Genomic DNA, 27438 nt, shown 5'->3' with positions numbered 1-27438 from the left:
CTAACGACGACGACGAGGGCTCTAAGGACGAAGAAATCGCGCCTACTTAAGTTAGAGAGCGGTTATATAGTAATAGATAGAAGAAGGAAGCAAAGGCTAAGCGAGACCGTATTACGTAGGCCTTATAGGACAATTATATAGAAGAAATAAGAAGAAGAGGTACGATGTAAGGTGCTAGGTTAGTTAGCCCTTAGAGAGAATTATATTAGCGATTTAACTAGAGGAATTAGCTAAATAATTTCTATTAGGTCTAAAGCTCCCTGCCTAATACATTAACTAATCTTCGACCAGATTTTTCGTTAATCTACGTCCTCTCCCTCTAGTTCTTTAACCCTCGACCCTTCGATACTTAAGAACAGTTCCTCGACATCTATATTATCGTTTCCTACCGGCGGCGACGGCATATAGCTACGCGGCGCTTCCTACGCATATACTAAAGGAACCGGACTATTACCTTAAGGTCCTACGACACCTCTAGGCGATACGGTACTATCTAGTTCTTCCTTAGTAAGGTACTCCGCCTCGTATAGCTACTACTTTACCTAAAGGTACCGCATCTTATTGCTTTTAAAGTTATTAAACGTTCTCGCTATAGATTCTACCTCTAACTAACGATAGATATATAGCTGCTAGAGCGTATTAGGCGTAGGTATCTAGTAGTCGTAACTAGACGACATCTGCGCCTAAGTCGCTTAGGCCTTATCCTAAGGATGCTTAGTTCTAGGTAACATCGGTCTAGTAAGTGACCTAATAGCCTCGTTTAGCTCTTAGGAAAATCTACTAATTCTCTCGATAGCGGTATCGAGCGCGCTCTTTAGCCTCTTCTTCGAAGGCGTACCGGTCGTAGTCCTATTACGACGACGACGAGTTCCTCGCTCTCGCTTTACTCGAGGAGTCCGAGCCTCTAGCGGACTAGTCCTTTAGGTCGACTAAGTTAGCTCCTCCTCCTTAGGTTCGATTAGAGCATTACGAGCGGCCTTATCGGCCTTACGAGCGGCCTTACGCGCTTCTCTACGAGTAGCTCTGCCTTAAGTATCTTCGCTATTAGTGTCTAAGTCGACATCTATGTCGTTAAACCTATAGGCAAGTCCTTTAACTCCTAAGCTCTAAGTATTGTCCTAATCGCTTTATCTAACATTACTAGATATAGTGTCCGTATTGCCCTCCTCCTCTTCGACCTCGTCCTTAGTTACTAGTTTACCTTAGTGCCTTTATTTAAGCCGGTCTCGAAGCTCTATAGCGGTAACGGTATGTTAACCCGTCGTAATATCGAGACCCTATAGACGTTCGTAGAGTTCCTTATAGGGCATACCGCTACGGCGAAAAAGAGGCTTCGAGTTAGGGTAATCGTCCTTATATTCCTCCTCTGCCTTAGCGCCGAGACTAAAAGCGCTATTAGGTAGTCTTATTATGCTAGAGTAAGCTATTAGCTTCTTATACTTATTAAATAATGCTCGGAGGACTCCCTTCTTCGAGCGACATTACTAAGCGGTAATAGCGACATTGTGTTTATCGCGGATCTTCTAAATAGTAAGGTTCTATACCGGCACCTTATGTCCTTTACTCTTACTATTGGCCGCGAGCTTGCCACTAATTAGAGCCTCGAGCAGAGTCTCCTCTTAAGCATAGGTCTAGCTATAAGCGGGGGCACGAGGTTAGCGAGGCATAGTGTTAATGAATGCGATATACTCGAGGGTGCGAATCTGCCTAGACTTTTGGCTGTACCCGCTAACAAAAGCACGGGACTTAGGAGGACACGGAATACACGTCATTTCCAGCACATTGGACTAAACAAGCGACCCCACTGATGTTTAAGTGGATAAAATTGAATAAGGACCCCCTCTGAACATGCATATAAATTTACGCTAACATCGAAGTAGGCAGGGCCTGTCTATTCTAATGATAAGTCCCAATCCTTAAAGCAAAAGTGGTATCATTGATGTGTGTGCCCCGAACGCTGTACGGATGCGGTCAGTCAATGGCTTTGTTCTCGGAAGTCATGATATTGGCGTACCCATTGAATGTAAGAGAGAAACAGTACAGAGGTTGAGAGAGAAAGGTCAAAGAGGCGCTCAAGCAGTCTCGACTTGACAGATCTTGTCCAACTCCTTCTTGACAATCTTGACAGCTTGAGTGATTGCCTGATCGGGAATAGCCAAAGAAGGATGATCGCCGTCCTTTGCAGCATCGGCTTCCCCAAGAGCCTCTTCCAGAATACGATCCATCAGGTCATCGTATTTTGTGCATTCGCCCGAGCGCATGAGTTGAGTGACATGGTTCTTGAGATTGGTCGACCAGCCTGAAGCCTGGAGTTCGTGCAAGAGGGCGTTTTGAATGACTGGGATTGAACCGTGGTCGACGAGGGCGGTGGTGAGTTGTGTTTGAGTTGCTGGTTGGGTTGAGAAGCTTGTCGACTCATTGACGGCGAGCTTTTGTGACATTTTGATGTTTTTTGTGGTGGTAATTCGAGACGCAAGATTGGGTTGATATCGAGATGGGGAAGTTCTTGGTGTTGTGGAGTTCGAGCGAGTCAAGCAAATCAAGGTCGGGGTTGGTAGGGGCTTGGCATATGCTTTCAGGCTATGAACGACGACGGCAGGTGTACAAGAGGGGACACGATGACTTTCACGATCAAATAGACAGTCACAGTCGTTCTCGCTCGGTATAGATATCTCCAACAGACAGCTCTCTCCGTCAAGACGCCCCTCAGCCGCCACGTTTTTCACTGCAACGGTCACCCCGGTAAGCGCCGCGTCCACGCCAGGGCGCGCGCAGTGGAATGTCAATGGCGGGTTACAAGACATCGCAATACCACCATGATTCAGACCCGGAAGACGACTATCTCCATCCGTCATATCACTCGCCCACTCTGCCGCGATCTCAACTTCAGGACGACGATCTTGACGACGACGACATGACGACCAGTGCTGAGCACACGCCCACGACCTTCAGCCACTCGCTTTCGCACTCCCTCAACCCAAGTCCGACCGGTCTTATCACTCAATGGACTGCTGAACAAGTCGCCGACTGGGTCGCTGCTCTGGGCTTGACGCAGTATGCAGATGCCTTTGTCGACGAGGCCATCACCGGACTTGCTCTCGTCGAGATGCAGCACCACGACTTCAAAGAGATGGGCATTATGAGTGTCGGACACCGCTTGTCTCTGCTTAGAGGCGTATACGACATCAAGATCAAGCAGAATGTACCTTTGGACCCGGACCATTACGTGCCTTTGTGTCAGTCTGGTCTATCCTGAACCATTCCCTCCTCTCACTAACACACATGTGCAGCTGCCGGAGACAACGCCTCGGATATGACGGCTACGCAAGACGACATCGCACGTATCATCGAGTCTATCCGTATCCGCGACTCACGTATTCTATCAGCCGAGATTGAGCTCCGAACTCTGCGTGATCACTTTGACCGCATTTCAGAAGAGAACAGGAAGTTGCGCGAGGATACTCTGCCCGTGATTCGCATGGTCAAGGACCGCTCTCAACTACCACCCACTCCAGCAGACGGACTTGGCACCCCTCCAGCAGACATCAAGCCTGAGAAAAGCAGCGGCTTGTCACGCAAGTTCTCGACCAAGAAGCTATTCCTTGGAGGTGCACCCAAGAATCCTTCGCCTACAATTCACGAATCGTCTACTTTGGATCCTTCAGCTGCTGCAATGGCTGCAACATCTCACCTGAATCCCTCACTCGGCCAGAACTCGCCCAATCAACTGCTCCCACAACCATCACCCACATCTCCTGCATACACCTCTTCCGCGCAAGCAATGTCTGCTGGCAACCGCTCGTTCCCACGCGACGTACCACCCTCAGCTCGTCCCTCCTACATCGAAGACCCACGCCAGTCTCACGTTTCGCACGCTCCTTCGACAACAGCACCATCAAGCCGTAGACCAGCAGCAACATCAGCACCGACGCAGGAAGATCCGCCAAACAGTGCTCCACTCCCACGCTCAGCTCGAGAGAAAGACAATCCACAAGTGGAAATATTCAAATCCTTCCGTGTTAGCATCGAAGATCCCTGCCACAAAGTCCTACCCGTAGCTCTCCAACGCTATAACATCAACGACGATTGGCGCCAATATTCCCTTTACATTGTCTACGGCGATCAAGAACGCTGTCTAGGTCTGGAAGAAAAACCACTCATGCTGTTCAAACAACTCGAACGCGAAGGCGGGAAACCAATGTTCATGCTCCGCAAACACGCCGCGCCAGTAGGTGAAGGCTGGTCTGCCAACCGCACCGTCCCTGCCTCCGAAATGCAAAACTTAGGTCCAAGCCGTGAGAGCGTCAGGAGAGAAAACGCCGATGGTGGACGAGCGTTACCTGGAGGCGTGCTTTAGGCGAGTACACCTCTTTCTAGGTTGATGCGGGATTTTGTCGGTTTCCATCATGGTGGTGCGAAGGTCTCGGGCAGGAAATTGTGGTATTATACTACGCAGCAGATTTCTGAACATGCTTTGAAACATGGTGTGGAGCTTGATCTAGACGAGTTGATGGGGAGGAAGAAGAAGCAGAAGAAGGCGCTGTTGGAGAGAAGAGGATTGCTTGAGATGGACGTTAAAATCCCAAGATAAGGCCTTTTTCTTTTTCTTCATCGAGTCGGTTGTGTTTCTTTTTCATGTTGGAAGTAGATGTGAGAATGTTCTCGGTCTCTTGATCCTTGTACTTCAGGCGTCTTCAAGAATGGCCATGCTGGACTCTGCGGCATGTAGTGTGGCAGGAATGTTCTGTCCAGGGGTGTCTATGATATCGATCTTGTTTGATCTCTTACTTTTGATCTCTGTTCCTCCTTCTAATCTCGTATATATGTTCGTATCTGTGCGAGGCACCTACCAGTTTTTGGATCCATGGTTCTTTCCTCAGCACAGCTTTTGCTACCCATGTCTATCAAACCTCATGCGACCTCCGTCCGACAGTACTCGGGCGAGATCAACCTAATTCGAGACTGCGAACGTATCGCCATGTCCAAAGAGGTGGCAGTGACATTCCGTCTAGGGCGCTCAAATCCATGCTCATTCGGCCTTTTGTTGTCTTTTTGTTCTTGCGTGATATTGCGTGCTTTCACTTGACCTTTGATTGTCGAAGTCGACGACCTGTGGTTGCTACACGGTGACATATCATGCTGTTCGGCCGCATGGACCGTGCACCAGCACTCTTGACTTCACATTATCAGAAGCCTCCCTCACCATATTTTATCATCATTGTCAATTTCTATCAACCACCCTTCCAGTCTTCAAATTTAGGATTCAACTTTCTGAGCTTCAATCTCAAACCTCGGAACGTCTTGGTCCTCACTTGTGGAACAAATCCTATCCTCCAACCCGGAACTTCTACCAGCATTTCACTGTTTCACAACCCCACCAACATCAACAAAAATGTCCTCAATCACTATCGTCGACATCCCCCGCATCAGCCGCGAATCCCTCGCCGGCTTAATAAAGGACAAACACCCCTCGATGGCCGTCATCGACGTCCGCGACTCCGATTACATCGGCGGCCACATCGCCGGCGGCACGAACATCCCCAGCAATACTCACGACTACAAGATGCCCGAATTGGTCAGAACGCTAAAAGATAAAGAGACAGTTGTGTTTCATTGTGCGTTGAGTCAGCAGAGGGGACCTTCGGCGGCATTAAGGTATTTGAGGGAGAGGGAGAGGCTGAGCCCTGGAATGGAGGGAGAGGTTAAGATGGTGGAGGAAGTGGAAGGGGAGAAGGCGCCGGAGTCTAAGGGGCAGACTGTTTATGTGCTTGATGGTGGGTTTGTGAAGTGGCAGGAATTGTGAGTTCATTCCTTTACAGAGAAAGGATCGGAGGGGAAAGGTTTGCTGACGTGATCATAGGTATGGAGAAGACAAGGAGCTTACGGAAGGCTACGAGAAGGATATCTGGGAATTCGGCTACTAGGCAATTTCGAGAGACTACTAATTTACATCTTGGCGACCGACACAAACAAAGCCTTGGCGGTAGAGCCACTCTTTCACATGGCGACTTGATCAAAGCCACTACTTTGATCGAGACGAGTTCAGGCAGGGAAGATAGGGGCTGGACACCAATGGACATTGTGGCAGTCTCGAGGGGTAGGAGGCCTTGTTTATGTGCGGCCCGTGCACAACCTGAGACGAAATCATGAGTCGCATTTCCGGCCAGCAACTTCCACATGAACAATACCGCCAAGGTCTATATACTCATCTCATGAACCCACCTTCTTTGCTTTGACATCTGTTGTATGCTGTCGAATCCATGCAGGCTGCTTTATACCTTTCAGTCATGTCAACCATAGGGTATTACCCACTCTTCTGCACTCTTCCGCAGTTTCCGGTGGAGGTCCGTTTGGCAAGATAATGTTGGCGAACTCGACGCAACTGACGTATTTCACAGCTGAACAGCAAGCTCATCACCGAGACCAAGGACGTTGACGGTGAAGCCCAGAATTGCTTGGTTCTTGTGCTCTCATCAGACCAGCAGGAGTTCCATCGAGGCTTGACACCATTTTCAGAGCCAGCAGCCTCAGAATTCGCTGGCGCAGATATACAGCATATTGGAAATCTCTCGACGCAGCTCTTCGAGCATTTCCCCTTCGACAATCGGATGGACAAAGTCTACGAGGACATATTCGTAATTGTCGACGAGCGAACTCTACAAGACAACACCGTCCGGGTCGTTCAGAATGATGTTGGGTTTGTTTATAATGAAGACAGAGACATAATATCAGAAGAAGTTGTGGGACGGCTGGAGACTGTGAGATGCGAGATCTCGACCTTGGGATGGCTTTTGGCGTTGCTGGAGGAGGACGGGATGATTCAGGTGAAAATCAATCAAGAAGTCGTGTTGGGAGATGATGATGTTGTGGATTTGTGATGGTGTTCTGTTCAGGAAGAGGTACGGTAGAATGTTTACCGCCTTCGTGGCGTTTCGAGCGGCAAAGTCTCGGCTGGTCGCGTTTTCTATTCTCAACATCGCGCGGTCGTGTCCTTGTCGCCTTGATATGCTATCAGAGCCAGAAGCTACTCGACAAATGTGTGGAAGCAAGCAGCTCATCTGAAGCTCGCGCTACACCGTCTTCTTCGACCCCAGGAGTGGACAAGACTGAACGCCTAGACGCGCATGAGTAGGTAGGGATTTCGACAATGACCTGCTATCCGTGGAACGGCAACGCTGGGATCGCGCATTACATCCTTCGTCCTGACCCGTCTCGGGGTCTTCATTTTTATCTGCTTCTGCTGGTGAGACGATGTCTGGTTTGATGAGTCGTCGCCTGTCGTGAGCTAAGCCTCAGTCATTACATGTAACACGGGCGATAAAACCCCGTATAAGTGCGTTTACCCCGGATACATTATAGAGTGCAAACAACCCTGCCCCTGCTTGACCGAAGGACTGGAAAGACGAATGACTACAAGTACAGAGTCTCCGAACATGGGTTTTTCATCTTTAACCTCGTCTTCCAACTTCCAAGTCGCTGACGACCAGAAATGTCTAACATCACTGTCGTAACCCGTGGATTAGCTCCCTTCGACCTCTACCCGTACAACCCATCTGCAACGGCAGCATGGACCTTCCTGGTACTCTTCGCGATAGTTGGAGTGGTTCATATAGTCTATATGTTTATTCTTCGCGCCTGGTTCGCGATGCCGCTTATTCTGGGATGCGTTGGTGCGTTACCACTCTGGGAAAGATTGAAAGCCTAGCAACTAACAAGTGTATCAGGTGAAGCTTTCGGCTACTACGGACGCGCTCAGTCTCACGACAACATCCGCAATGGCGGCATGTACCTCATCCAATTGATGCTCCTCCTCGCCGCACCACCCTTCCTCGCCGCTACAATCTACATGTCACTGGGTCGAATCATTCGCAGTCTCGAAGGCGAGCGTCACGCCATGATACGTGTCACTTGGCTCACGAAGATCTACGTTGTGGTAGATATAGCCTGCTTCGTCTGTCAGATGGCAGGATCTGCTATGCAATCCAGCGGTGATCCGGCAGGCACCAAGCTGGGTATCAACATCGTTCTCGGCGGTCTCGGCTTCCAGATCTTCGCTTTTGTCATTTTCGTCCTCATGGCTTGCCGCTTCCACTACAGACTGAACAGAGAGCCAACCTGGATCTCCAGAGAGCCCTCAATCAGATGGAGGCGTTGCATGTGGGTTCTCTACGCCACAAGTTTGCTGGTCCTGGTCAGAAACTTCTATCGAATTGTTGAGTTTGGAGCTGGCAGTGACAGTGCGGTCTACAAGAGCGAGGTCTATTTGTATGTTCTTGATGGAAGCTTGATGTGGCTCTTGGTTTTGTTCCTCATCATTGTTCATCCTGGAGCTCTGTTTCGCGCTGCAAGGCGGCTGAAGAAGCTCGGGGGCATGTCTTCCGAGGAAGACGAAGAAGCAATCTCATTGACCGACCGGAAGTGAGTTGAGGACAACTTTCTTGTGGTTACCGGGAGTCATTTAGGATTTGGATACGGCGGAGGTCTTGAAAGCCAAGGATAGAAGTAGGATTTGCTGAACAATGGGCACGCTCAATTCGAATCGGCATCTCCGCCCACAATGTGACGACAGACATAAGCACAAGCGCTGGGCCTTTTGGATCATTCAGAGCATAAGATGATGCCACACAATTAGTTGTGTTCAGGTGATCATCCGCGACAGTACCATACGCATAACGTATGTCGAATACGGTACCATACGGGCTGACGTATGCGGACAATCGATCATCCCAATGCCAACCCACCTTGCTTCACAGCAGTGCGAGTCAAATAGGCACATGGGTCTCAAATCCCAGTCCGTACTCACTGTTATCATTCTGGGTCACTTTCACGATGTGGCTTGCAAGTATCATCACCCTTGTCTTGAGTACAGGTCTGGGCGTAAAACCCCATGCCGTAGCCAACACAAAAAACGCCACTTATACCAACCCCATTCTCCCCGGATTCTTCCCTGATCCGAGTTGTATATTCGTACCAGAGTTGAGCAACACATTTATCTGCGCCTCGTCAAGCTTCCTCGCCTTTCCTGGCATTCCGTTACACGCCAGCAAAGACCTCATTCACTGGAAACTGATCAGCCATGTTTTCATTCGCCGCGAACAGTATCCAAGCTTTGGGAATATCTCGAACAACCAATTTGGAGTTTATGCTCCAACTATCCGATTCCACGAAAACACGTTCTACATCTCGGTGACGATGTTTGGAAGCTCTGAATACCCTTACCTTGAGAATTTGGTTTTCAATGCCAGTGATCCTTTCGATGATCGCAGTTGGGGCATACCGATCAGTACTCAAGGTCAAGCTTACGATACCTCTTTATTCTGGGAGGACGATGGGACAATTTACGATCAAGGTGCTGCTGGTCTGGGCATTGTCCAATGGAAGGTCGACCTCCAATCAGTGTGGTCAGCGAGTGATAATGAGCTGATAATTGGTCTCGTCTTAATCGCTCGGCAGAAATTACCCTCTCACTCGCTCACGCTCGTGATAATCGTGATCGATCATGATCGCTCATTTACTGCCAAGATCCCGCCAGACTAACCATATCTAGAAGATCTGCGCATCTTATCTGATTTTGTAGGTGCGACCCTGTCAGCCCTGAATATCTAGGGGTTCGCTGAGGAGATAACCCTGCCCTCAAAATATCATGATACACTCATGATAATCTCACGGTGTTAGAGCGATCACTTGATAGAAATTGAGGCCTTGTATCAATCGGCTCATCTGATAATTATCATGATAATTATCATTAACGATCGCTCGCTGGCCACACTGCCTCCAATCTGGAAACATCACCGATCAACAATATATCTGGAATGGAACTGGTGGTGTGGCACCTGAAGGACCGCATGTTTATAAGAAAGACGGCTATTACTATCTCATAATAGCGGAAGGTGGATCTGGTGATGCTGAGGGTACTGCTGCGACCAAGCATCATGAGTCGATTGCTAGATCGAGGAACATCACTGGCCCCTATGAGTCCAAACCAGCGAACCCTGTCCTGTCGAATGTGAACACCACGCAATACTTCACTGGTACCGGTCATGTTGATCTCTTCAAGGATGCTCAAGGCAATTGGTGGGGAGTTGCTCTTGCTACACGAGGTGGTCCCAAATCAGCTGCTTATCCCATGGGACGTGAGACTGTCTTATTTCCAGTATCATGGGAGGCTGGAGAGTGGCCTGTCTTTGACCAAGTAAGGGGTATCATGTCAGGCCCTCTTCCTCCGATCGATCTTGAAATTAATGCTCACGGCCGGTTCATAGGAGGCCCGGACATCGTCGAGTTTGGTCCGGGATCTGACATCCCAATACACTTCACCTACTGGCGGTTCCCGATCTCTGGCGCTTACACAGTCTCGCCAGCCAAACATCCGCACACACTGCGCCTCGTACCTTCGGCATTGAACCTGACAGGAAGTCCCAATCATGTACTGTCAGATGGCCAAACGTTCATCTCCCGAAGACAGACTGATACTCTATTCACATATTCAGTTGACATCAACTTCCCCGCCGCTGTTGAGAACGAAGAAGTCGGCATCTCTGTATTCCTGACGCAAGATCAACATCTCGATCTCGGCCTGACGAAACTCAACAACGGAACATACCTACGCTTCAGAGGTCGTAGCAGCAAAGAAATCCCACCAGCAGAAATATTACACCGAGTAGACTCCACCTGGCTTGCGGAAAAAGTGCGTTTCCAGATTGATGCTTTCAATGCTACACACTATCGTTTCCTCGCAGGCAAGGTGGAGGAAGATGTTGATAGAGTTCCGCTGAGAGAGATAGCTGTCGCACCTGCCTCGCTGGTCAGTGGAGGGTATACTGGTACATTGGTGGGTGTCTACGCTACTACTAATGGTGGGAATGGTAGTACTCCTGCTTATGTCAGTCGTTGGAGATATCGTCCTCGAGGACAGGCTGTTGATTATGATACGTGGGTTTATCCGGACGAGTATTGTTGAGCAGAAAGATTGGAGTCCAGGAACAATGGACGCGGTGTATTTGTGGTGTAGAGCATACCAAGCCAAATGAGAAGTACAAAGTCACACTCTTAGAGGTAAAACACAAGCTCTGGGGGTTACTTCCTTTCGCATTGACAATGTCTCGAACCTGTCGAAGAAATACTGCTATGCTACTTTGATATCAGAAAGATAGAAACCCAGAAGATCCGATCCGCCAAAAGCTTTCAACCACTCAAAGATCTTTCCACAAAACAAAACACACCACGAAGGTTAAGATTCATCCACCGAAGAAATTTACTTCTTGACGGGGTTCTTGAGGGTGAGAAGACCCGGGCGGTAAGGGAGCTTGTCGTAGGTGGCAGTAGACTTGGCATCACGACCCTGGTAAAGGAACTGGAGGTTGCAAGGGTCGATGGTGAAGGTCTGATCAGCGTTGGTGCGGACGAGATCACCGTGGGAGATGTCGTTGGTCCAGGTGGCACCACTGTTGGCCTTGCCGGCGAAAGGAGCGCTCTCGGAAGTAGCGTGAGGAGTCCAGCTACCACCGAGGTTGGTGGAGGTGAAGGAGCGGAAGTAGCGACCGCCGGAACCTTGGGCCTCAACAATCATGAGGTACTTGTTCTGACCCTTGAGGGTGTAGACCTGGACGGCCTCGAACAGGTTGTTGGTGGTGTCGCTCATGACAACGGTGGAAGCAGTTCCGAAGTTGCCGGGGAAAGAGCCAATGGCCATCTGACTGCGGTAGATCTTACCGTTGTCACCGGCGAAGAACAAGTACATGTTCTTGCTGTCACCGATAACGGTCTGGTCAATGGCTCCGGTGGAAGATCCGGTGATCTTGCCAGAGAACAAAGGCTGAGGAGCAGACCAGCCGTTAGCATTGCTGGGGTCCTGAGAAGTGCGGTACGAGAAGGTGGTAGGTCCCCACTGGTGAGCAAGGATCCAGACATTCTTGGGAGCGAAGTGGAAGAGAGTAGGGGCAACAGCGGACGAGGACATGGCGTTCTGAGGAGCAGAGGCCATCTGGGACCAGTCGCTGAAGAGACCGAAGTTCATGGCACCGTAGTTGCTGTTGTCATGGTAAGAGGCGTAGACAAGGTGCTTGCCGTTGAAGAAGGTGGTGGTGAAATCCTTGATGGCGACCCATCCGCTCTTGGGCTGAGCAAGAGCAGTGGTGGAGGACCATTGAGGCTTAGCGGGAAGGTCGCAAGTCTGAGCAGATACGGAGCCGAGAAGCATGGTGGCCGACACCAGGCCGGCCTGAGCAATGGAGAACTTCATCTTGAAGAGTTGGTGAAAAAGATAGTGAGTGAATAGAAAGTGGTTGGATGGCGGATGGATTGTGTCAAGCAGTGGTGGTATTCATGCTTTATATCTTTCCATCAGCGCGTGAGTACGGGTGAGTATAGAATCTCATGTCCATTGTCGATCATTAGATTCTTTTGCTGGTTTCAGGCTGAGTGGTGGCTCGAATTCTCTTGACAAAATAGTTCTGTATAGCCGAACGAAACGTGGAGTGCATTCAGAGTGTGGGGTAAAAGACAGCTTAATGTCGACATGATGCTTAAATTTGACCTTCTTCGAATTAGTAAGAACGGTGATTGGTCTGTCAAGTCCGAAAGTCGTCTGGCTAAAGTCGTGATGAAACTATACTTTGAGTCGAGGCGAACCTAGCGCATGGTACCTTCCCGTCCTAGTAGAAGATCTCCACACGTTTGAAACGCGAGGCTCGGCTTCGAGAACTAGTGACATGCCGTCTATACACGGCGTGGCTGTGAATAGTCCTATAACGTGTGGCTTACTCCTAGATTGAGGTGCTTGCTGGGTTTTAGCCTGAGATTGCAACTATATAGACGTTGATGCTACCTGGAGTAGTCAAGATACCTGAACTTTTACGAGATACAGACGAGACAGCGGCAGAATATCCACCGGAGGTTCATCTACCTATGAACATGTGGTGACAGAGACGGACCGAAACCGTGAGGTTGTACAGGGTCTACACGCGAGACTGCTGAAACAACGAAGCGGCAGTCTCGAATGGACGTAATCTGGGGGAATTTGCTCGCCTTGATGGTTCATGAATCATCTCATCCCATGGTCGTTCGCGGCTTCCAGCAGGAGAGTCAAGCAGTCTCGTCGGTGAGTATATGCCCGAGCTCAGAAGGAAGATTGGAGGTAAAGCAAAAAGTGATTTCTCGCTTCGGGCTCGCCGCTTGAGCTGGACTGCGACGGGGCTTCTGATGGTGCATCGGTTCCACAACCGAGATCCCTGGCGTTGACTACTAACAATCCCCTCGGTCAGAATGCTCTTTGAAGGCCTGTCAGAGGTCTAGAGCGCTACTGTAGATCAGCAGCTCTATCAAGTCCTTGGAAAGCCAGCTGACATCCTTAGTGGCTGTTCAGATGCGGTGAGATCATCTTTCGTATACAACATTGTGCCTAGTTGCAACTGGTGCAGGAGAATCTTGCTTTCGGAGGTTTCCATCCACTGTCACAAAGTCGTATGTGATTTGAAAACAGTGAGTGGCTTCTTCAAGATCTCTGTCGTCTTCGCCATCTTGCTGTCGCATCGGCTCCTGAACCACGATCTAGTCCACATCGATTAGAATACCCTTGTCGAGCAATTCCAGCCTCTTCGAAATATATGCAGGGATCAAACTGACAGACGTCAATCCTGGAACGACTGCTCTTTGTCCACAACTTGAGCATCATCAAGAAATGACCCAAGAGCAAAGCAACACACCTTATGCGCTGACTTTGCCATAAGCGGCGGTCTCAAGCAGGACAGAGCGAGTGTTGACGGAGACGATTTGTTTGCATGCAGGCTAAGACGGTGCGCCTTTCATACTGATTAGTGAACTTTGTAGCGTCTTCACCATTTCGAACAATCGCAATTTATTCGAAGAGCGTCATCTGCAAGGCGACAAACTCGTCAAATTATGGAGATCAACCTCGTTTCCGCCTGCTGCACCGTTGGCGAGCGTCATCACCATATCATTGGTGGAAGTATCCCCCTCGATGAGATACAATCGTAGATTCATCGGCTGCAGCTGAAAGAAGACACTGTAGCGTGCCTGGTATGACAGGGGCGTTGGTTCAAATTATACCCAGATTGGTGGCCATGTCTGGGTGGATCATGCTTGAGCCCTTGGTGATACCAGCTAATTTGCAAGATGCGGTCGAGTTCGGGGGAGTAAAGTTGTGTGAAGCCATTTTTGGAAACATGTCGGTTGACAACAGGGCTTTGACAGCATCCGCGCCATGATCATGTGGGTTGCCTTTGTTCTCGCGTAATTTTGGTGTGCTTCGCATAACTTGTCTACGCAGGTCGAGAGTCTGGACATTTTCAGATGGTATGACTGTTTATACATTGACAGAGTTACCGTTGACCGCCTGCGCCTGCGACCATAGCGATGACTGAGGCTTCGATCGTCCGTCAAGCGAAGTACGTAGCTGCTGCGTCTACCATGATGATCGTGCTTTTAGACCAGGCTGTCCAGTGAATAGTTGCGCGCAGCCTGCAGAATCTCTGTGACTATGCTGTCTGTATTAGATTCGACTTTTGCTATGTGTTATTGGCAGAAACATCGGGCCCCTTGTACCTTTGTGTCTCACATCAAGAGATCTCGACGCGGGCAACAACGAGCCAGCTCTTGCTCTTGGAACAAAATCTCACCGGCTTGACGTTGATGTGGTTGCGGTCCGGAACCCGACGAATTTCGGAAGGAGCACCCGAGGCCGGTGCAAGCGAGGGTCTTGGCAAGGCTGTTCCCCAGGGCCGATCTTTAACACCTTCGTCTCTCTACCATTGAGTCTTATCGGTTTCCTGACTGGACCTACCTTACAGCTTCACCATTCAGCCGTCATCATTGAATGACAGCTTAGCTCGTGGCATGAGCCAGCGCCCGTGTTTCAAACGTCGGTGTGTCCTTCTTTTGGCTCTCCGGTAGGCTCCTTTGAACAGGTCGCAAAGAGAAGTCCTTGTTCCTCGTGCTTAGCTTCCATCACATGTATTCGCGCTCATCATAAGAGACGGTTCTGTCTCGTGAATTGACAAGGATTACAGTCTTTTTAACAACGCGGATGAACAGGTCGAATTCCACAGCTTGAGTCGAACACTGCCGACCTGCCATCCGACAGACAGCAGCGTCTTTCAATCATCAACAATTATGTCTTCTGAGGTTTTATGGTCCAAAAACGCTGTGGAAAAGCGTTCTGACGCGTGACATACTGCTTGGAATCCTGGTCGCAGTCCCACAGACGTCAACCGTCGCGCCGCGCTCCAAGAACTAAGCCAGCCGAAAGACAAGCCACTGAACAGGCGCTCGTTGGAAACTCTACATCGCATCTAAAGAACACTTCAGTCGTCATTGAAGTCAACAAGATCCTGTGTCTCGGTACGTTTGCCTACTACTGGACACACAGCGAAGCGCTATTCTGCCCTGGCGCAACCAAACATCCGGGGGAGCCGGGTATGAAAGCTCAAGCCATCATCAGCACCTTGTGTATGCATGGTCCTGTCAACAAGCCATCGGCCTGATTTCGTGTCCAACACCAAGCCTGTGCATCAATACCATCTCGCTGGTTCTTGCCAGCTGCTCTGCTACTGCCTCAAGACACCGAACAACTCGCTGTTGGAGACACTGAGACTTTGAAAAGCGGAAGTGATGGGGGCGAGATTGGTCAACCACCGATTGCAGTACTTACCCATAGGCGAGCTTGCAATCGCGAAATTACTGCCATGCCTCCTATACCCTGGCAGACAGGCACACTGGAATATTGACAGCCCGTTGGATTTAGGCTTTACCCTGTTGATGCATATGACAGCCCTTTTATACTAATCACTTGGCATGCCCTAATGGTCCTTCCCCCCAAGGTCACTGCTATAAAGATTGTGTATTTATCGTCCACTACGTGCGAAAGCACGAGGTGATTATAGGCGAGGAACTCATATCCGCTCCAACTCGACTGGATGCGGCTTGAACTACGTTATAGTTACCTCTGTCTATGGATTCATCTTCCTATACGCCCCCAAATCAAGAAGGCCAAGTACCAGTTCTCGAAAGGCTATTTACTAGGTGCCGAGGATGAAGATGACATACTTGAGCTCGGAGCCACCATCGATTACGTCCGGCAGTAACTGATTTGCATAAAGAGAAGCGCTGTCTTCAGTCATCATGTCTCTAGCCATATTCTCTACCCTGATTACACATCATGCGATCTCTTGCCATCCTTGCTCCTCTTTGTGGCCTCGGTCTTGCTGCTCCAGCTGCCGAGATCACTCCCACTCCGGTGCCTACCAATGTCAACAATGGCCTTCTAGGAGGTGTGGTCTCGGACCTCAGCAATGTCCTCGCCGGTGTAGGCAATGGTGACATTGCTGGCCAGGATGCCTGGTCTTCAATCTCATCTGCCGTACAAACAGTCACCGCGACCACTACACCAGTAGCTGCAGCTTCAGCTATCGAGTCTCTAGCATCAATCTATTCGGCTCGTCCATCTGCGAACGCATTTGAATATGCAGCAAGCTTGGTTGCCGAAGGTCTGACCTCCTCCGACATGTCGAGTGTTTTGGGATCGATTGACGGCAACGGTACCGCTGATGTGTAAGTTAAGAAAGTTTATGTTTGAAAGCATATATCTGACCCAAAACAGCAACAAGCGTGGTCTCCTTGACTTGGACCTGACCGCCAACAGCATGAACAATAAGTGAGTTGGACTCGTTCGTGTGTAATCTTCTAAAGCTTATCATAGTCGCAGAAATCCTAGAAATCCCAGTCGCTCTGTCTATCCCCAGAAAGCATGCGGAGATGCACCTTATACCGTTGACGAAGCAACTCTCAGAGCAGCTATTCACATTCCTTCAGGCTTTACATACGGTGCTAAACCTCCCGTAATTCTTATGCCCGGTACTGGAAACACTGGCTTCGAGACTTTCCAAGGAAACTTCATCCCCGCTCTCAAAGGTCAATCGTACGCAGATGCCGTTTGGCTCAATGTCCCTGGATCTCTTCTTGATGATTCGCAGACCAACTCTGAATTTATTGCCTATGCTATCAACTACATTAGCAGCATTGCCTCTCGTAATGTCTCAGTGATCGCTTGGTCTCAAGGCAACATCAACACTCAATGGGCTTTCAAATACTGGCCATCCGCTCGTCGAGTCACTACAACTCACATTGCTATCTCACCCGACTATGCTGGCACTACCATGGTTCCTCTTATCTGCCCTGAGGGACTGCCTTGCCCTCTTAGTGTCCTTCAGCAGCGATACCTTGGAGCCTCCAACTTCATTACGACATTGCGATCCGAGAACGGCGACTCGGCTTATGTTCCTACCACGACTCTCTATAGCTCCAACTTTGACTTGATTGTTCAGCCCCAGCAAGGCACTGGCGCGTCTGCATTTCTTCTTGACGCTCGCAATGTGGGAGTCACCAACAATGAGGTTCAGACAATTTGTGCCGGAACTGTAGCTGGCGGCTTCTGGACTCACGAGAGTATGCTCATCAACTCGCTCACATTTGCTTTGGCCAAGGATGCTCTCATCAACGGAGGCCCCGGAAGAGTTTCTCGCATTGCTCTCAAGACTGTCTGCAACCAACCTTTGACACCTGGTCTCGGTCTTGCAGAGCTACTTCTCACCGAAAATTCCCTGCTCATTGGTCTTGCCAAAATAATCACGACACCTTTGAAGGCCACTACTGAACCAGCTACCAGAGCCTACGTTAATGTGATGCCTGCTTGCGATGTTTAATGACTTCATGGTTGTTAGACGGAGGGATCAGTTAGGGAGCATCTACTTTGGAGGAAGGTATTGGCTACTCGTTGTAGCATTAAGTGGAAGATTGTGTGATGTGTCTTATCGTCTCGTGGAGACTTGCGGACAGGGCCACCACGACGACATTTATTTCCAGTATGAGTTTCGATTTGTTCTTCCACCGTCATGTATTTCGTGTTCTATATTCGCTCAGGTGTTTTGAAAGCGAAGTGTTCCATGCATGAAGAGTGACAAACATTTTTTCTAATGACCGTTGATGGGTGTTCTGAACGCGCTTGCGAAGGTCGCTCTGCCAAACATGCAGCAAAAGTCCTGATAGGACTTCCAATACTCACTCGTCACACTCTATCTTTCCTTTATGCCCCCAGAATGATGCACAAAATACAAGATCATGATGACAGGCTTCAGCAGTGGTTTCCAAGTATCGATGTTGCACTGTTGCGTTGCTGAGTCAGCGGTTCGGCGGCAAAAGAGGGGCTGAGCTCAGCTCGCAGTCGCTCAGTCCTACTTCTCTGCAAGCTACTCAGGCGACCAAAATGCAATTGGAATTTGCAAGAATCGAAGAGACATTTGAATCCCTAAGCATCTCGCGACCACAGCGATACGCAGATGTAAGGATCCAAGACATATCTGACGAAGGACGGCTCCCACCACAACCCCAAAACCAGCCAGACGATGGCGACTGCTGATACTGATCGTGTCGCGAACGAGACGATTGAGAGATTAGCCCAGTGTCTAAAATTATCGGAGCGAGCTTCTTTCAAGTCAGCATGCAAGTCTAGAGATATCCGCACGCTCGACATGACAGCGCAGCAGTTCTTCTCAACCTGGACGACTAGTCTCATGGGCGATGATCTTCAGCGTCTGAACGAATTAGCCGTACGACCAGACATCAGCAGTCATGTCAAGATCCTTTGTATCGAGGATGACACAAGAAAGTACGACCCATGGAACGTGTCAGAACCACCAGCACCTGGTTCAACAAATCTCTGGCCATGGGATGAGCTAGGAATCGTCAATTCAGCACTTCCTGGAATGAAAGTTCTCAATAACATGCTATCAGAGCACAAGTTGAAGCCTACAATCATCAAGATTCAAGAGTATTCCATGTCCGATGCTAATTCATTGGTTTTTCCTGGTGCTCTCAGTCATCATCGCACCGGAGCCATTCAAACTGTCACTGCGATTGCACGAAACATACTCGGAGACACAAACCTTACTATCATCTCGTTGATGTTGGATAAGAAAAATGTTGACTTGTCGCCTGATTCGTGGGTGTTCTTGCCGCGCGATGAATCAGTAGCCATCTCCAATCCTGACGTCAGGGAAATGATACTCGAGCTCTCGCTGCAAGACAAAGGCAAAGACTTCTCCGAACTGCGCACTGTGAGGTTAAGTTACATTGTCGAGCCTTGGTGGCTGGAACAAATCTTCAGCCAGGCTGTGATGCTCGAGGAATTGGAGCTCGTCAGTTCCAACGCTTTGGATACGGTTGTGCCTACGATATGCGCCATCTCACAGCTCAAGAAGCTCAACCTGTCCCATCTTTCTGTTCGCGCAGAAACCATTCTCAGATTGATTGCGACCTGCAAGAACCAGCTAATTACGATTAGCTTCCGATGCATCACTCTGACAAATGAATCGACTTGGAGCTTACTTCTCTCCGCTCTCGGGAATGAATGCCGAAATCTCACATCCTTCCATATCACAGTGCCGAGGGAGGAGAAAAATACAAGCACATCCGGCAAAGCCATTAATTTCTTCGGCATGATGAAAGATGCGGTGGCGGAACAGGAGGGAGAGCGGCTCAAAATCGAAGAGAGAGGTTCAGCTGAGAACAGAAGATGCAACAGAGTGTACTATGATGGTCCGCATGCTGCGAAAGTATTGCGATGTCTTGCCACTTATGCGGCCTGAAGCCGTTGCCTAGATACGATCTGTGTTGTGGGTATGGAGGAACGGGAATTTGTCGAGGTATCACTTTCTCCAAGCGTCAATCTGGATTGGCGACTGGTCTCTTCTTGTGAATCAGTGACACGTATGTCGATGTGACCTACTGCATGTTACCACCCTAGTCCAGAAGTACCAAAGTAACCAGCACTATCTCTACGAGTTTGTATGTGATCGTTATGCCGGCGCATTATGCTAGCTACCACTTCGGATGCCATATGCTTTGTTTCAACACAGGCTGCCTGTTGGGATGAAACAGCCTTGTAACCAAGCAGTCGTGGGGAAAAGTGTGCAGAGTCAACGAATAAAGTAACAATAGCAATGGAGCTAGAAGAACGATGAAACGGAAGGAAGAAACCCTCTGTTGTTTCTGAACCATTATATAGCGCTAAACTTCCCGATTCCTCAAGGAGGTGGAATCCGGTCCTGTGGTGTAGCGGGGAGCCTGTCAGGTATCCCTCGTGATTGTGAGCAGCCCCTGTCAGGCAAGCAGCTCATACTATTGGCTCAGATTCCATCTCTTTTGTTCGAATCTCTGCTAAATCTTTCTTTTTGCAGTTCAACAACAACAACCAATATCCCGAATCTCACCTGGCAACTGTAAAATTAGCTAGTCTTCTTTTGCTATTTCAAGATAACGCCAAGATCTTTCAACACACTGTTAGAATTAAGTGCGCATATCAAGTTTCCTTCAAACATTACCAAACTACTACTAATCTTCCTTTCTTCCAGGGGCGATGTCATCCCTTCAAAGCGAAGAGTCTAACACTCCTCCCACCTAGTCTATTGATCAAACGTTTGTGTGGCTTAGGCAAGATCTGGTGATTGCTGTGCTAGATCAAATCGCAAACCATGGACGCATCGACAAAACCGACTTGATCTACGCTCTGAACACCATGCCTTCCTTGATCGTTAGTGCTATATACGCAAATAATTCTTGACCAATCACTAACTTGATCGTAGACTATTAGTCGAGACACAGCTCCTTCTAACGCTGCTCCCATACCCACAACATACCCCATTGTTGCTATCGCCCCTTCGAATGTCAGCTCCCTCAATCACCACGATGCTCAATCTCTTGTTCTAGTCAAACACCATGATACTGCTAGAACTGGAGTTACTGCTGCTCCTGACTGTCAAGGCTATAGTAGCCAACGCTCTACGAGCTCGAGCACCAACAATTTTTGCGCCGCCTCAACTATACAAGAACAACATCAGAGCGTTCATGGAGCAAGTGATCAAGCGACATCCCTAAGCAAGGATTTGGAAGATGCTCCCGTCGATCAAGGCCATCCATCCAAAACACTGATCACAATCTCTTCGGAACTGTTACAGGAAAAGATCGGAAAGCTCAAAAAAATCGACCCGAGAACGACTCACGGCAAAGGCGTCGGCCCCAGAGACAAACCAATGCCAGCAACAAACCTCCGCAAAAATTCCCGTGTCACGCCAAACAACTATATCAAATTCACAAACGCACCTTCTTTGGGAGAAGCACAGAATGCCCATGCTATCTGCATCACCTGCTGGCTTCTGGACCTGGAGTGTAACCACAAATCTCCATGTTCTTGCTGCAAGGCCGCAAAGTTCAATCAATGCTACTATATACGTTGCCCTTCCAACGGCTGCAAGCTATCCAACAAGTGTCCCGCCTACCACACCACCAAAGAGACATCCATCGCCACTTTCAACTCTTTGCACTTTCTCGCACTCGTCATGATCCCTTGCAGTCAACTTCGTCCTGAGAGCCTCAAGGCATTGCGCGCTACGCTTGACGCTCAGAATGTACAGCGGCTGTTTGGCTAAATCCGCGAGAAGCTGAAGTCTCCACCTCCGGGCGTTCAGATTGACGGTGCCTATATCAAGACACTGATTGTTGGCGTACTGCCCGAACCCTCTATGACCAAGGAAAGCCTCGACAAAGATGCCAGGTTCATCATGAACTTTGTGGATGAGACGAGGTATGTCAACATCTTTGGAATGATGTTTCAAAGAACTGACACAATTGCTAGTATTGGGCCTTTCTATGAGCTCTGGATGCGCGAAGAGAAGATTCAGAAGAGGAGTGATAAGTTTGCGTCTCTTGGTTCTTCTGCTTGATATATGATCAATTCTTGGATGAACGAGACTGGCTTTGATACTGCGTTCATGGGCGGTCATTCGGAGGTTCTAGAAGTCTGAAGCGACTTTGTTTCTTGTTTCTCTCATCTTTGTTCATGCTCAACTTTGACGCAGGGTTCAGACAAGGTCGAATTTCATTGCACCGATACATAGAGTGTACGTAATGTTCCTTGTCCACAGAGACATCAACGATGTGCAACAAAGCTCGAAATTCAACCAGTTCCTCCGACACGTCGACCCACTCCAAACTTGAAAAAGGCATCAGCAATATCCTTATGCTGCTCATGAGCAATGGTCCTCATCGCAGCCTCTTTAACCTCAAAAGGTTTCTCATCGACCGCACAAGTCGTGTTGGCTGGTGGCAGCTTGCCCGTGTGGAAGTATTGCCTCACAAACTTTGCAGTACATTCACTATACGCACTCAACGAACAATGTCCCGCAGAATCTTGAATCAAGGTCGCACTACCAGCCAATCGATCAGACATTCTCAAAGCATCGTTGAGGGGTGTGACAGGATCTGCGGTATTGCCTATCAAGAGGATTGGATGCGCAGTTGTCGCTTCCCAAGGACCTGTGAATCGATGGACGGCACGTAATGGATAGTGTATACAACTCATCCGGATAGATGCCCAGATATCGCCGATAGTGGGTGAGACTTCCGCAAGCTCGTCAACGAAACTTGCGAATGTCGTTTTGTTCATTTTGGTCTGATCGTCGCCGTCAGTACATGCGATTCCGATCTCTGCATCGGGTGAGTTAGGCAGATCGTTGGTTGAAGTCGCTTTACAATTCATGGCGTGATGAGGTCATAACATTTGTGCGGCATTGGTTCCGTTGCCAGACTCCAATTCGGCAAGGGTATTCGCGAGGACGGGAAACTCTGTCATCGGCTTGTACAAACTCCGGAAGATCAACATGCGTATGTCGTTCGAGGTGATGACTTCAGGGTTTGGACCTATGACTGCCAGTGGATTCTCGTGGAGGTTTTGCATGATGTCGAAAGTTCGTTGCTTGACTTCTTCGGGCCTTGTCTTTCCATGAGAGTTTGCCAGTGCGCAGGCAGGGTAGCCTGCTTCAGCGCAGAAGCGATAAAATGAATCCATCGTCTTTTCCGTATCTACCAGGTTGGTGGCCCATGCTGCTTGTTGATAGTCGACGACATCAACAACACCATCTAGTACGAGACGCTCAACTCGTTCGGGAAACATGGCAGCAAATACTGAACCGAGGTATGTGCCATAGGAGAATCCCCAATACTGCAGGTTTGCCGTTCCGGGTTGGTATTCGAAGTGATGAGCATCAATCGCCTCGTGGTGTTGAGATGCTGACAGTCGTCTCGCTTCTTGAGCTCGCCAAGCATCATGCTTCTCAACGATCTCTAGCATGTCTCGGGCGACATAGGCCGTGGTGACATATCTCTTGATGTCAGGCTCTTCAGAGGTAATAGCACAACTCTCTACTCTTGCTTTGGACATGGCCCAGAGTCGACCAAATGCAATGTCAGAGGCATTGAAAGATCCTTCCTCCCACTCACGAACAAGCCAGGCTTGTTCAAGAATTGTATTGCCTTGGAAACACGAAAGTCTGGGTGTGGACAAACCCACTCCTCTCGGATCGAAGGAGATCAGGTCGAATTGTTTGCCATCATCACCATCGTCGCCAGGGAAGTTGAGTAGGCTGCTGAGTTGCTCTCCAACTCTGAGGATGAATCCGACACCATGACCACCAGGTCCACCGGGATTCATCAGGATAACGCCGCCGTATCGAGGATCAGTGACAGGTACAGCAGCTGGCTTTTTGACCAAGGCAAGAGTCACCATGGCGTCCGTTGTGCCGTTCCAATAGTCCATGGGGAGTTCGAGCTTCGCGCATTGATAGCCTTCATAGCAGGAAGAGTATTCCAGTGATGTCGAGGGCTCTACAGTGTCCCAACTGAATGTCTTGTTCTCCGCTGGGCTCTGCTGTTCGTCTTGGCCGACGGATGGGAGGAGGTAACTTGCCCCGCCTAGCCAATGAAATACTGTCGAGCACATCGCGAAGATCATGAGCGAATGGCGCAAGCGAGGTCGATATGAGCTGGTTGGTGCAGTGTCCACTCTAGCAAAAGAGCTATGCTCTTCCATCTCTGCCTTCTCATATGACATGATGATAGGAGCAAAAAGCACAGACAATGGCAGCGGTAGCGACAGTGAAGTCTGATTTTCCCCAAGCCGTGTGTCGAATTTCAGCAATGATTGTCTTCAAAGTGCTGATGAAAAGCACATTCAGGATTGGTGTCGCAGGTGGTGCTTTTGAAGCATGATGATGAAGTCGCAATCAGACTGCTGCCTGAGCGTACTATTTACACTACCGAACCTCATGAGCCAATCACAAGAAGACGCCCAGATGCAATCCTTCGGCACATCCATAACAGGAAGCTGTCACGATAGCTGATAAGCGAAATCGACTGGAAAGCGGATTCTGAAAGAAGAGGGGTTAGCCGAGTGGTCTGTGCAGCTTTAGCCGAGGAGCCGAAAAATCGCCTCACGTTGTCAACGAAAGTGCATAGATTTATGAGAACACAAGGTTAAACAGCAGCGACGATAATTGAACATTCCTATCGAGACTTATGTGGACACTCAGGAGCTAAAACTTGAAAGATCCCGATGCTTGGTCGCTTCACACCTTCTCAACCTCTACCAGCTGCACCGTTCCTTTCTCAACACCCCCCTCCTCAAGGAAGCTTGTCTTTGCAGCCAGGTAGTTGACATCAACCTCCACACTAGGCTGCCATGTACTTCCGGGTACAATCCACGCACTATTGGAAAACAAATCATCCATCACTTCCAAAGTCAACCCCTTGGTCTCTGGCAAAAACAGGTAAAAGAATACCGCATTTCCAACATCACAAACAATGAACAGGATGTAGAATTTCCAGCCTATAGCTGCCAGGGCGATGGGTGTGACTTGACCGATCATAGTGTTGAATGCGAATGACAACATAGTCGCCAGCGAAACACCCTTTGTTCTTGTAGCCGTGTTGAAGATCTCGGCGGGAATAATCCAAGACATTGTGCCTGAAGCACAAAAGCAGAAGTTGAAGAGCCATGTACTGGCAGCGATGAAGGCCCAATGTGCGGCATTGTTCGTGGTGGAAGGTGGATATTCCGCCAACAAAGCAGCCCCGATGATGAATGCGACTGCGCAAGCAAGATTTCCTCCAATCTGAAGTGGGCGACGGCCAACACGGTCGATGAGAAAGAAGAATATGAATTGAGCGAGCTCGCCGATGATTGAGTTGATGCCTTGGTACAGAAGCGTGTTTCCAGCGGAGATACCAATCTGTGCAAAGATGGCAGGAGAGAAGTATTGAATCGCCGAGACACCTGTCATCTGGGTAGACACCTGACATGCGCAAGCCAAGATGATCCTTCGGGTATTCGAGCGATTACGGAAGAGCTCTCTGTACGATTTTGCGGCGTGTTCATGCTCTTCACTGATTTGAGCTTGCATAATGTCGAATTCGGCGCGGACGTAGGCATCGTTGATGTCACCGTTAGAATGCAGTCTGGCAAGGTTACGAAGGCCTTCTTCTGGTCTGCCATGGTCGATAAGCCAGCGTGGACTTTCGGGAAAGGTGTAAATGAACGCGACAAGTCCAATGGCTGGAACCATTTGAAGGCCGAGACTGCATTGCGTCAGTACTTGGTGTCAAGCACGAGTCTTGGAGTGCTTACGGGATTCGCCATTGAGCGGAGTTGCCGGTATTTGCCCAGTGAGTGAAACAGCCATATCCAATCCATGAAGCACAAAGAGCTCCAATGCCGAGCATGGTTTGCTGCAGAGAAGTCAAGATACCTCTGATACTTGCATGAGCGATCTCGGCTTGAAACAGTGGGATAATCATGACCAAGATGCCAATACCAAATCCGGCGATCAGACGACCAATGTAAAGCATCTCCACAGCTTTAGCAGCAGTTTGAAGAACGCCGCCGACCAGGAACAAACATCCGCCGAGTGCAAGGGTACCACGACGACCGAGAGGATCACAGAAACCGGCAACGAAAGAACCAAAGAAGGCGCCAGCAGTAAAGAGAGAAACAATGGTGCCACTTCTGGTAGTAGCATTGGTGTGGAGGAATTCATCTTCGAAAGAGTCGGAAGCTACGACTGAGGCAATAACTGCAAGGTCAAATCCGTATAGAAAACTACCAAAGGCAGCAAAAAGAGCCAGAAAGAATTGATAGACCTTGGGTTTCATGTTTGCTGTCAACCGATCTTGTAGAGCGGCGTATCTCCACAATTCATTCGGATCAGATCCGAGTTATATATTGTTGATCAGTGAGACGTACATTTTCATCACCCTCCGGAGCAGTACCTTGTCGTATTGTCAACTCGGTTCAAATCTGGGGCCCCGCAGGGAAAATGATCGCTCCTTCCACCAATGATGGTGGTATACCCCACCTCACGTCTTGCATTGGTTTAGGGCTCGCATCCTTCCCGCTGGGATCTACCCGGTTTGTGGGACTGCCAATGCTGCTTATCATGCCTCTACCTGCGTCACACGACCTTGAACTCAACCGAGGCCAGATATCCGAAGGATCTATTTGACATCGGTAGAATTGAAAGGCTGATTGTCTGCTTGTTCACGCTGCATCGGAGAAGCTAGGCCGAGGGTATGTTTCGAGGACGCAACACAGGCAAAGACATAGGTCTGACGGTAGACAAAGCTGGTGTTATGCCAGACGTGCTTGGGATTCTTGACCGGCTTCTGAAATATGACAAGAAGGAAGTTCAGTCAGTTCGTCATCAATTTTCAGGTCAAGGCCGCAGGTCCGAAGATTATCCGCATGTACGGCATCGTTTGACACGCTTTCTTGCCGCTATCTTTCTGGGTCACTTGAACATGGAACGCAATTTTCTCGGACAGAATCGATTATGTGATGTCTCTCATACCGCAAGAAGCTTTATCTCTGATTACCCAAGCAACGGTGGCAATCGACACAAGACTGACACGATTCACGGTGGTGAACAGATCTTGGCAGGCCGCTTACACCGATATGCGTTGCAAGGCTACGTCTATGCGGAGATTCTGTGGCAGTTCTTTGCGAAGCTTTGGTGACAATGATTACATACTCAGGAGGGATAAGAGCCTCTGAACCAGGATGCAGCAACCAGTTGATGACAAGTAGGGACTATTGAAAGGATTCGAAGATCACTGAGTCCTTGCTTGGCGCCAACGGTGGAGTCTTGCCAAGCACAGTCCGTACGAGATAGAACCTCCCCATGTGCTCAGTGATTCTCATATCAGTCATAACAGAGTCGCTCATACCATTGAGAGCCCGTCAGCGGGCTTATCTCTCTGGATTGTTGCACTCTAAGAATATCCTGCCCCTCTACAGCTTTGACATCACGAAAAATGATTGCTGGAGAAGCGTGGTGTAACAAAATGTTGCACACGGGGAGAAATCAAATTCAGGGAGATCAGGGACGCTGACGTCTGAGGTCGAATACTTACGCCCGTACTTCGCCAGGGTGGACAGCTCTGATGTAACCAGGAGATGCCTGCCGAGCGTACAGTATGAAAATGTTCAACTGATACACGTCGCATCTCTTCTCCATCTTGCTTTGTCAATTCCTTGCTCAA

The 27438-nt window shown here is 49.2% G+C and overlaps 11 protein-coding genes across 11 annotated transcripts; 7 read left to right on the top strand and 4 right to left on the bottom strand.

The window, feature by feature from the left end:
• Positions 1 to 1809: 1809 nt before the first annotated feature.
• M438DRAFT_314671 (uncharacterized protein) lies at positions 1810 to 2669 on the bottom strand. Its single transcript, XM_029902617.1, has 2 exons — positions 2015 to 2669; positions 1810 to 1957 (listed from the first exon to the last, which is right to left on the bottom strand). The coding sequence occupies exon 1, from the start codon at positions 2439 to 2441 to the stop codon at positions 2073 to 2075; it is 369 nt and encodes a 122-aa protein (XP_029762482.1). The 5' UTR covers positions 2442 to 2669; the 3' UTR covers positions 1810 to 1957; positions 2015 to 2072.
• M438DRAFT_314670 (uncharacterized protein) lies at positions 2630 to 4853 on the top strand. Its single transcript, XM_029902616.1, has 2 exons — positions 2630 to 3236; positions 3291 to 4853. The coding sequence occupies exons 1-2, from the start codon at positions 2780 to 2782 to the stop codon at positions 4355 to 4357; spliced, it is 1524 nt and encodes a 507-aa protein (XP_029762481.1). The 5' UTR covers positions 2630 to 2779; the 3' UTR covers positions 4358 to 4853.
• A 539-nt stretch (positions 4854 to 5392) lies between these two features.
• On the top strand, positions 5393 to 5924 carry M438DRAFT_269636 (Rhodanese-like protein; the record flags this gene model as incomplete). The annotated part of the gene is made up of 3 exons (XM_029900337.1): positions 5393 to 5701; positions 5744 to 5799; positions 5861 to 5924. The coding sequence occupies 3 exons, from the start codon at positions 5393 to 5395 to the stop codon at positions 5922 to 5924; spliced, it is 429 nt and encodes a 142-aa protein (XP_029762480.1).
• Positions 5925 to 6287: 363 nt separating this feature from the next.
• M438DRAFT_333205 (uncharacterized protein) lies at positions 6288 to 6878 on the top strand (the record flags this gene model as incomplete). The annotated part of the gene is made up of 2 exons (XM_029903579.1): positions 6288 to 6344; positions 6399 to 6878. The coding sequence occupies 2 exons, from the start codon at positions 6288 to 6290 to the stop codon at positions 6876 to 6878; spliced, it is 537 nt and encodes a 178-aa protein (XP_029762479.1).
• Positions 6879 to 7489: 611 nt separating this feature from the next.
• M438DRAFT_314664 (putative RTA1 domain protein) lies at positions 7490 to 8546 on the top strand (the record flags this gene model as incomplete). The annotated part of the gene is made up of 2 exons (XM_029902615.1): positions 7490 to 7670; positions 7725 to 8546. 2 exons carry the CDS (start codon positions 7490 to 7492, stop codon positions 8420 to 8422), a joined length of 879 nt encoding a protein of 292 aa, XP_029762478.1. The 3' UTR covers positions 8423 to 8546.
• A 283-nt stretch (positions 8547 to 8829) lies between these two features.
• M438DRAFT_333203 (xylosidase : arabinofuranosidase) lies at positions 8830 to 10960 on the top strand (the record flags this gene model as incomplete). The annotated part of the gene is made up of 2 exons (XM_029903578.1): positions 8830 to 9409; positions 9885 to 10960. 2 exons carry the CDS (start codon positions 8830 to 8832, stop codon positions 10958 to 10960), a joined length of 1656 nt encoding a protein of 551 aa, XP_029762477.1.
• Positions 10961 to 11154: 194 nt separating this feature from the next.
• On the bottom strand, positions 11155 to 12352 carry M438DRAFT_292644 (glycoside hydrolase family 62 protein). Its single transcript, XM_029901790.1, has one exon. The coding sequence runs from the start codon at positions 12239 to 12241 to the stop codon at positions 11255 to 11257; it is 987 nt and encodes a 328-aa protein (XP_029762476.1). The 5' UTR covers positions 12242 to 12352; the 3' UTR covers positions 11155 to 11254.
• A 3644-nt stretch (positions 12353 to 15996) lies between these two features.
• M438DRAFT_314658 (alpha/beta-hydrolase) lies at positions 15997 to 17973 on the top strand. Its single transcript, XM_029902614.1, has 3 exons — positions 15997 to 16566; positions 16616 to 16669; positions 16721 to 17973. Exons 1-3 carry the CDS (start codon positions 16175 to 16177, stop codon positions 17715 to 17717), a joined length of 1443 nt encoding a protein of 480 aa, XP_029762475.1. The 5' UTR covers positions 15997 to 16174; the 3' UTR covers positions 17718 to 17973.
• Positions 17974 to 18416: 443 nt separating this feature from the next.
• On the top strand, positions 18417 to 19691 carry M438DRAFT_292640 (uncharacterized protein; the record flags this gene model as incomplete). The annotated part of the gene is made up of 1 exon (XM_029901789.1): positions 18417 to 19691. One exon carries the CDS (start codon positions 18417 to 18419, stop codon positions 19656 to 19658), a length of 1242 nt encoding a protein of 413 aa, XP_029762474.1. The 3' UTR covers positions 19659 to 19691.
• Positions 19692 to 21977: 2286 nt separating this feature from the next.
• M438DRAFT_389965 (uncharacterized protein) lies at positions 21978 to 23935 on the bottom strand (the record flags this gene model as incomplete). The annotated part of the gene is made up of 2 exons (XM_029909048.1): positions 21978 to 22593; positions 22714 to 23935. The coding sequence occupies 2 exons, from the start codon at positions 23933 to 23935 to the stop codon at positions 22025 to 22027; spliced, it is 1791 nt and encodes a 596-aa protein (XP_029762473.1). The 3' UTR covers positions 21978 to 22024.
• Positions 23936 to 24385: 450 nt separating this feature from the next.
• M438DRAFT_403925 (general substrate transporter) lies at positions 24386 to 26487 on the bottom strand. Its single transcript, XM_029909687.1, has 2 exons — positions 25529 to 26487; positions 24386 to 25479 (listed from the first exon to the last, which is right to left on the bottom strand). The coding sequence occupies exons 1-2, from the start codon at positions 26050 to 26052 to the stop codon at positions 24471 to 24473; spliced, it is 1533 nt and encodes a 510-aa protein (XP_029762472.1). The 5' UTR covers positions 26053 to 26487; the 3' UTR covers positions 24386 to 24470.
• Positions 26488 to 27438: the final 951 nt, after the last annotated feature.

This window comes from Aureobasidium pullulans (assembly GCF_000721785.1).
Source record: "Aureobasidium pullulans EXF-150 unplaced genomic scaffold scaffold_5, whole genome shotgun sequence".
Taxonomy (NCBI): domain Eukaryota; kingdom Fungi; phylum Ascomycota; class Dothideomycetes; order Dothideales; family Saccotheciaceae; genus Aureobasidium; species Aureobasidium pullulans.
This window is presented reverse-complemented; position numbering and strand designations above follow the sequence as displayed.

Bases quoted from the DNA above. Each gene is read 5' to 3' on its own strand.
- M438DRAFT_403925 (XM_029909687.1), bottom strand. From the start codon at position 26,052: ATGAAACCCAAGGTCTATCAATTCTTTCTGGCTCTTTTTGCTGCCTTT. The intron at 25,480-25,528 runs GTAAGCACTCCA...GACGCAATGCAG, and splicing joins TCCGCTCAATGGCGAATCCC to TCTCGGCCTTCAAATGGTTC.
- M438DRAFT_314671 (XM_029902617.1), bottom strand. From the start codon at position 2,441: ATGTCACAAAAGCTCGCCGTCAATGAGTCGACAAGCTTCTCAACCCAA.
- M438DRAFT_314670 (XM_029902616.1), top strand. From the start codon at position 2,780: ATGTCAATGGCGGGTTACAAGACATCGCAATACCACCATGATTCAGAC. The intron at 3,237-3,290 runs GTCAGTCTGGTC...ACACATGTGCAG, and splicing joins GGACCATTACGTGCCTTTGT to CTGCCGGAGACAACGCCTCG.
- M438DRAFT_292644 (XM_029901790.1), bottom strand. From the start codon at position 12,241: ATGAAGTTCTCCATTGCTCAGGCCGGCCTGGTGTCGGCCACCATGCTT.
- M438DRAFT_314658 (XM_029902614.1), top strand. From the start codon at position 16,175: ATGCGATCTCTTGCCATCCTTGCTCCTCTTTGTGGCCTCGGTCTTGCT. The intron at 16,567-16,615 runs GTAAGTTAAGAA...GACCCAAAACAG, and splicing joins GGCAACGGTACCGCTGATGT to CAACAAGCGTGGTCTCCTTG. The intron at 16,670-16,720 runs GTGAGTTGGACT...TCATAGTCGCAG, and splicing joins GCCAACAGCATGAACAATAA to AAATCCTAGAAATCCCAGTC.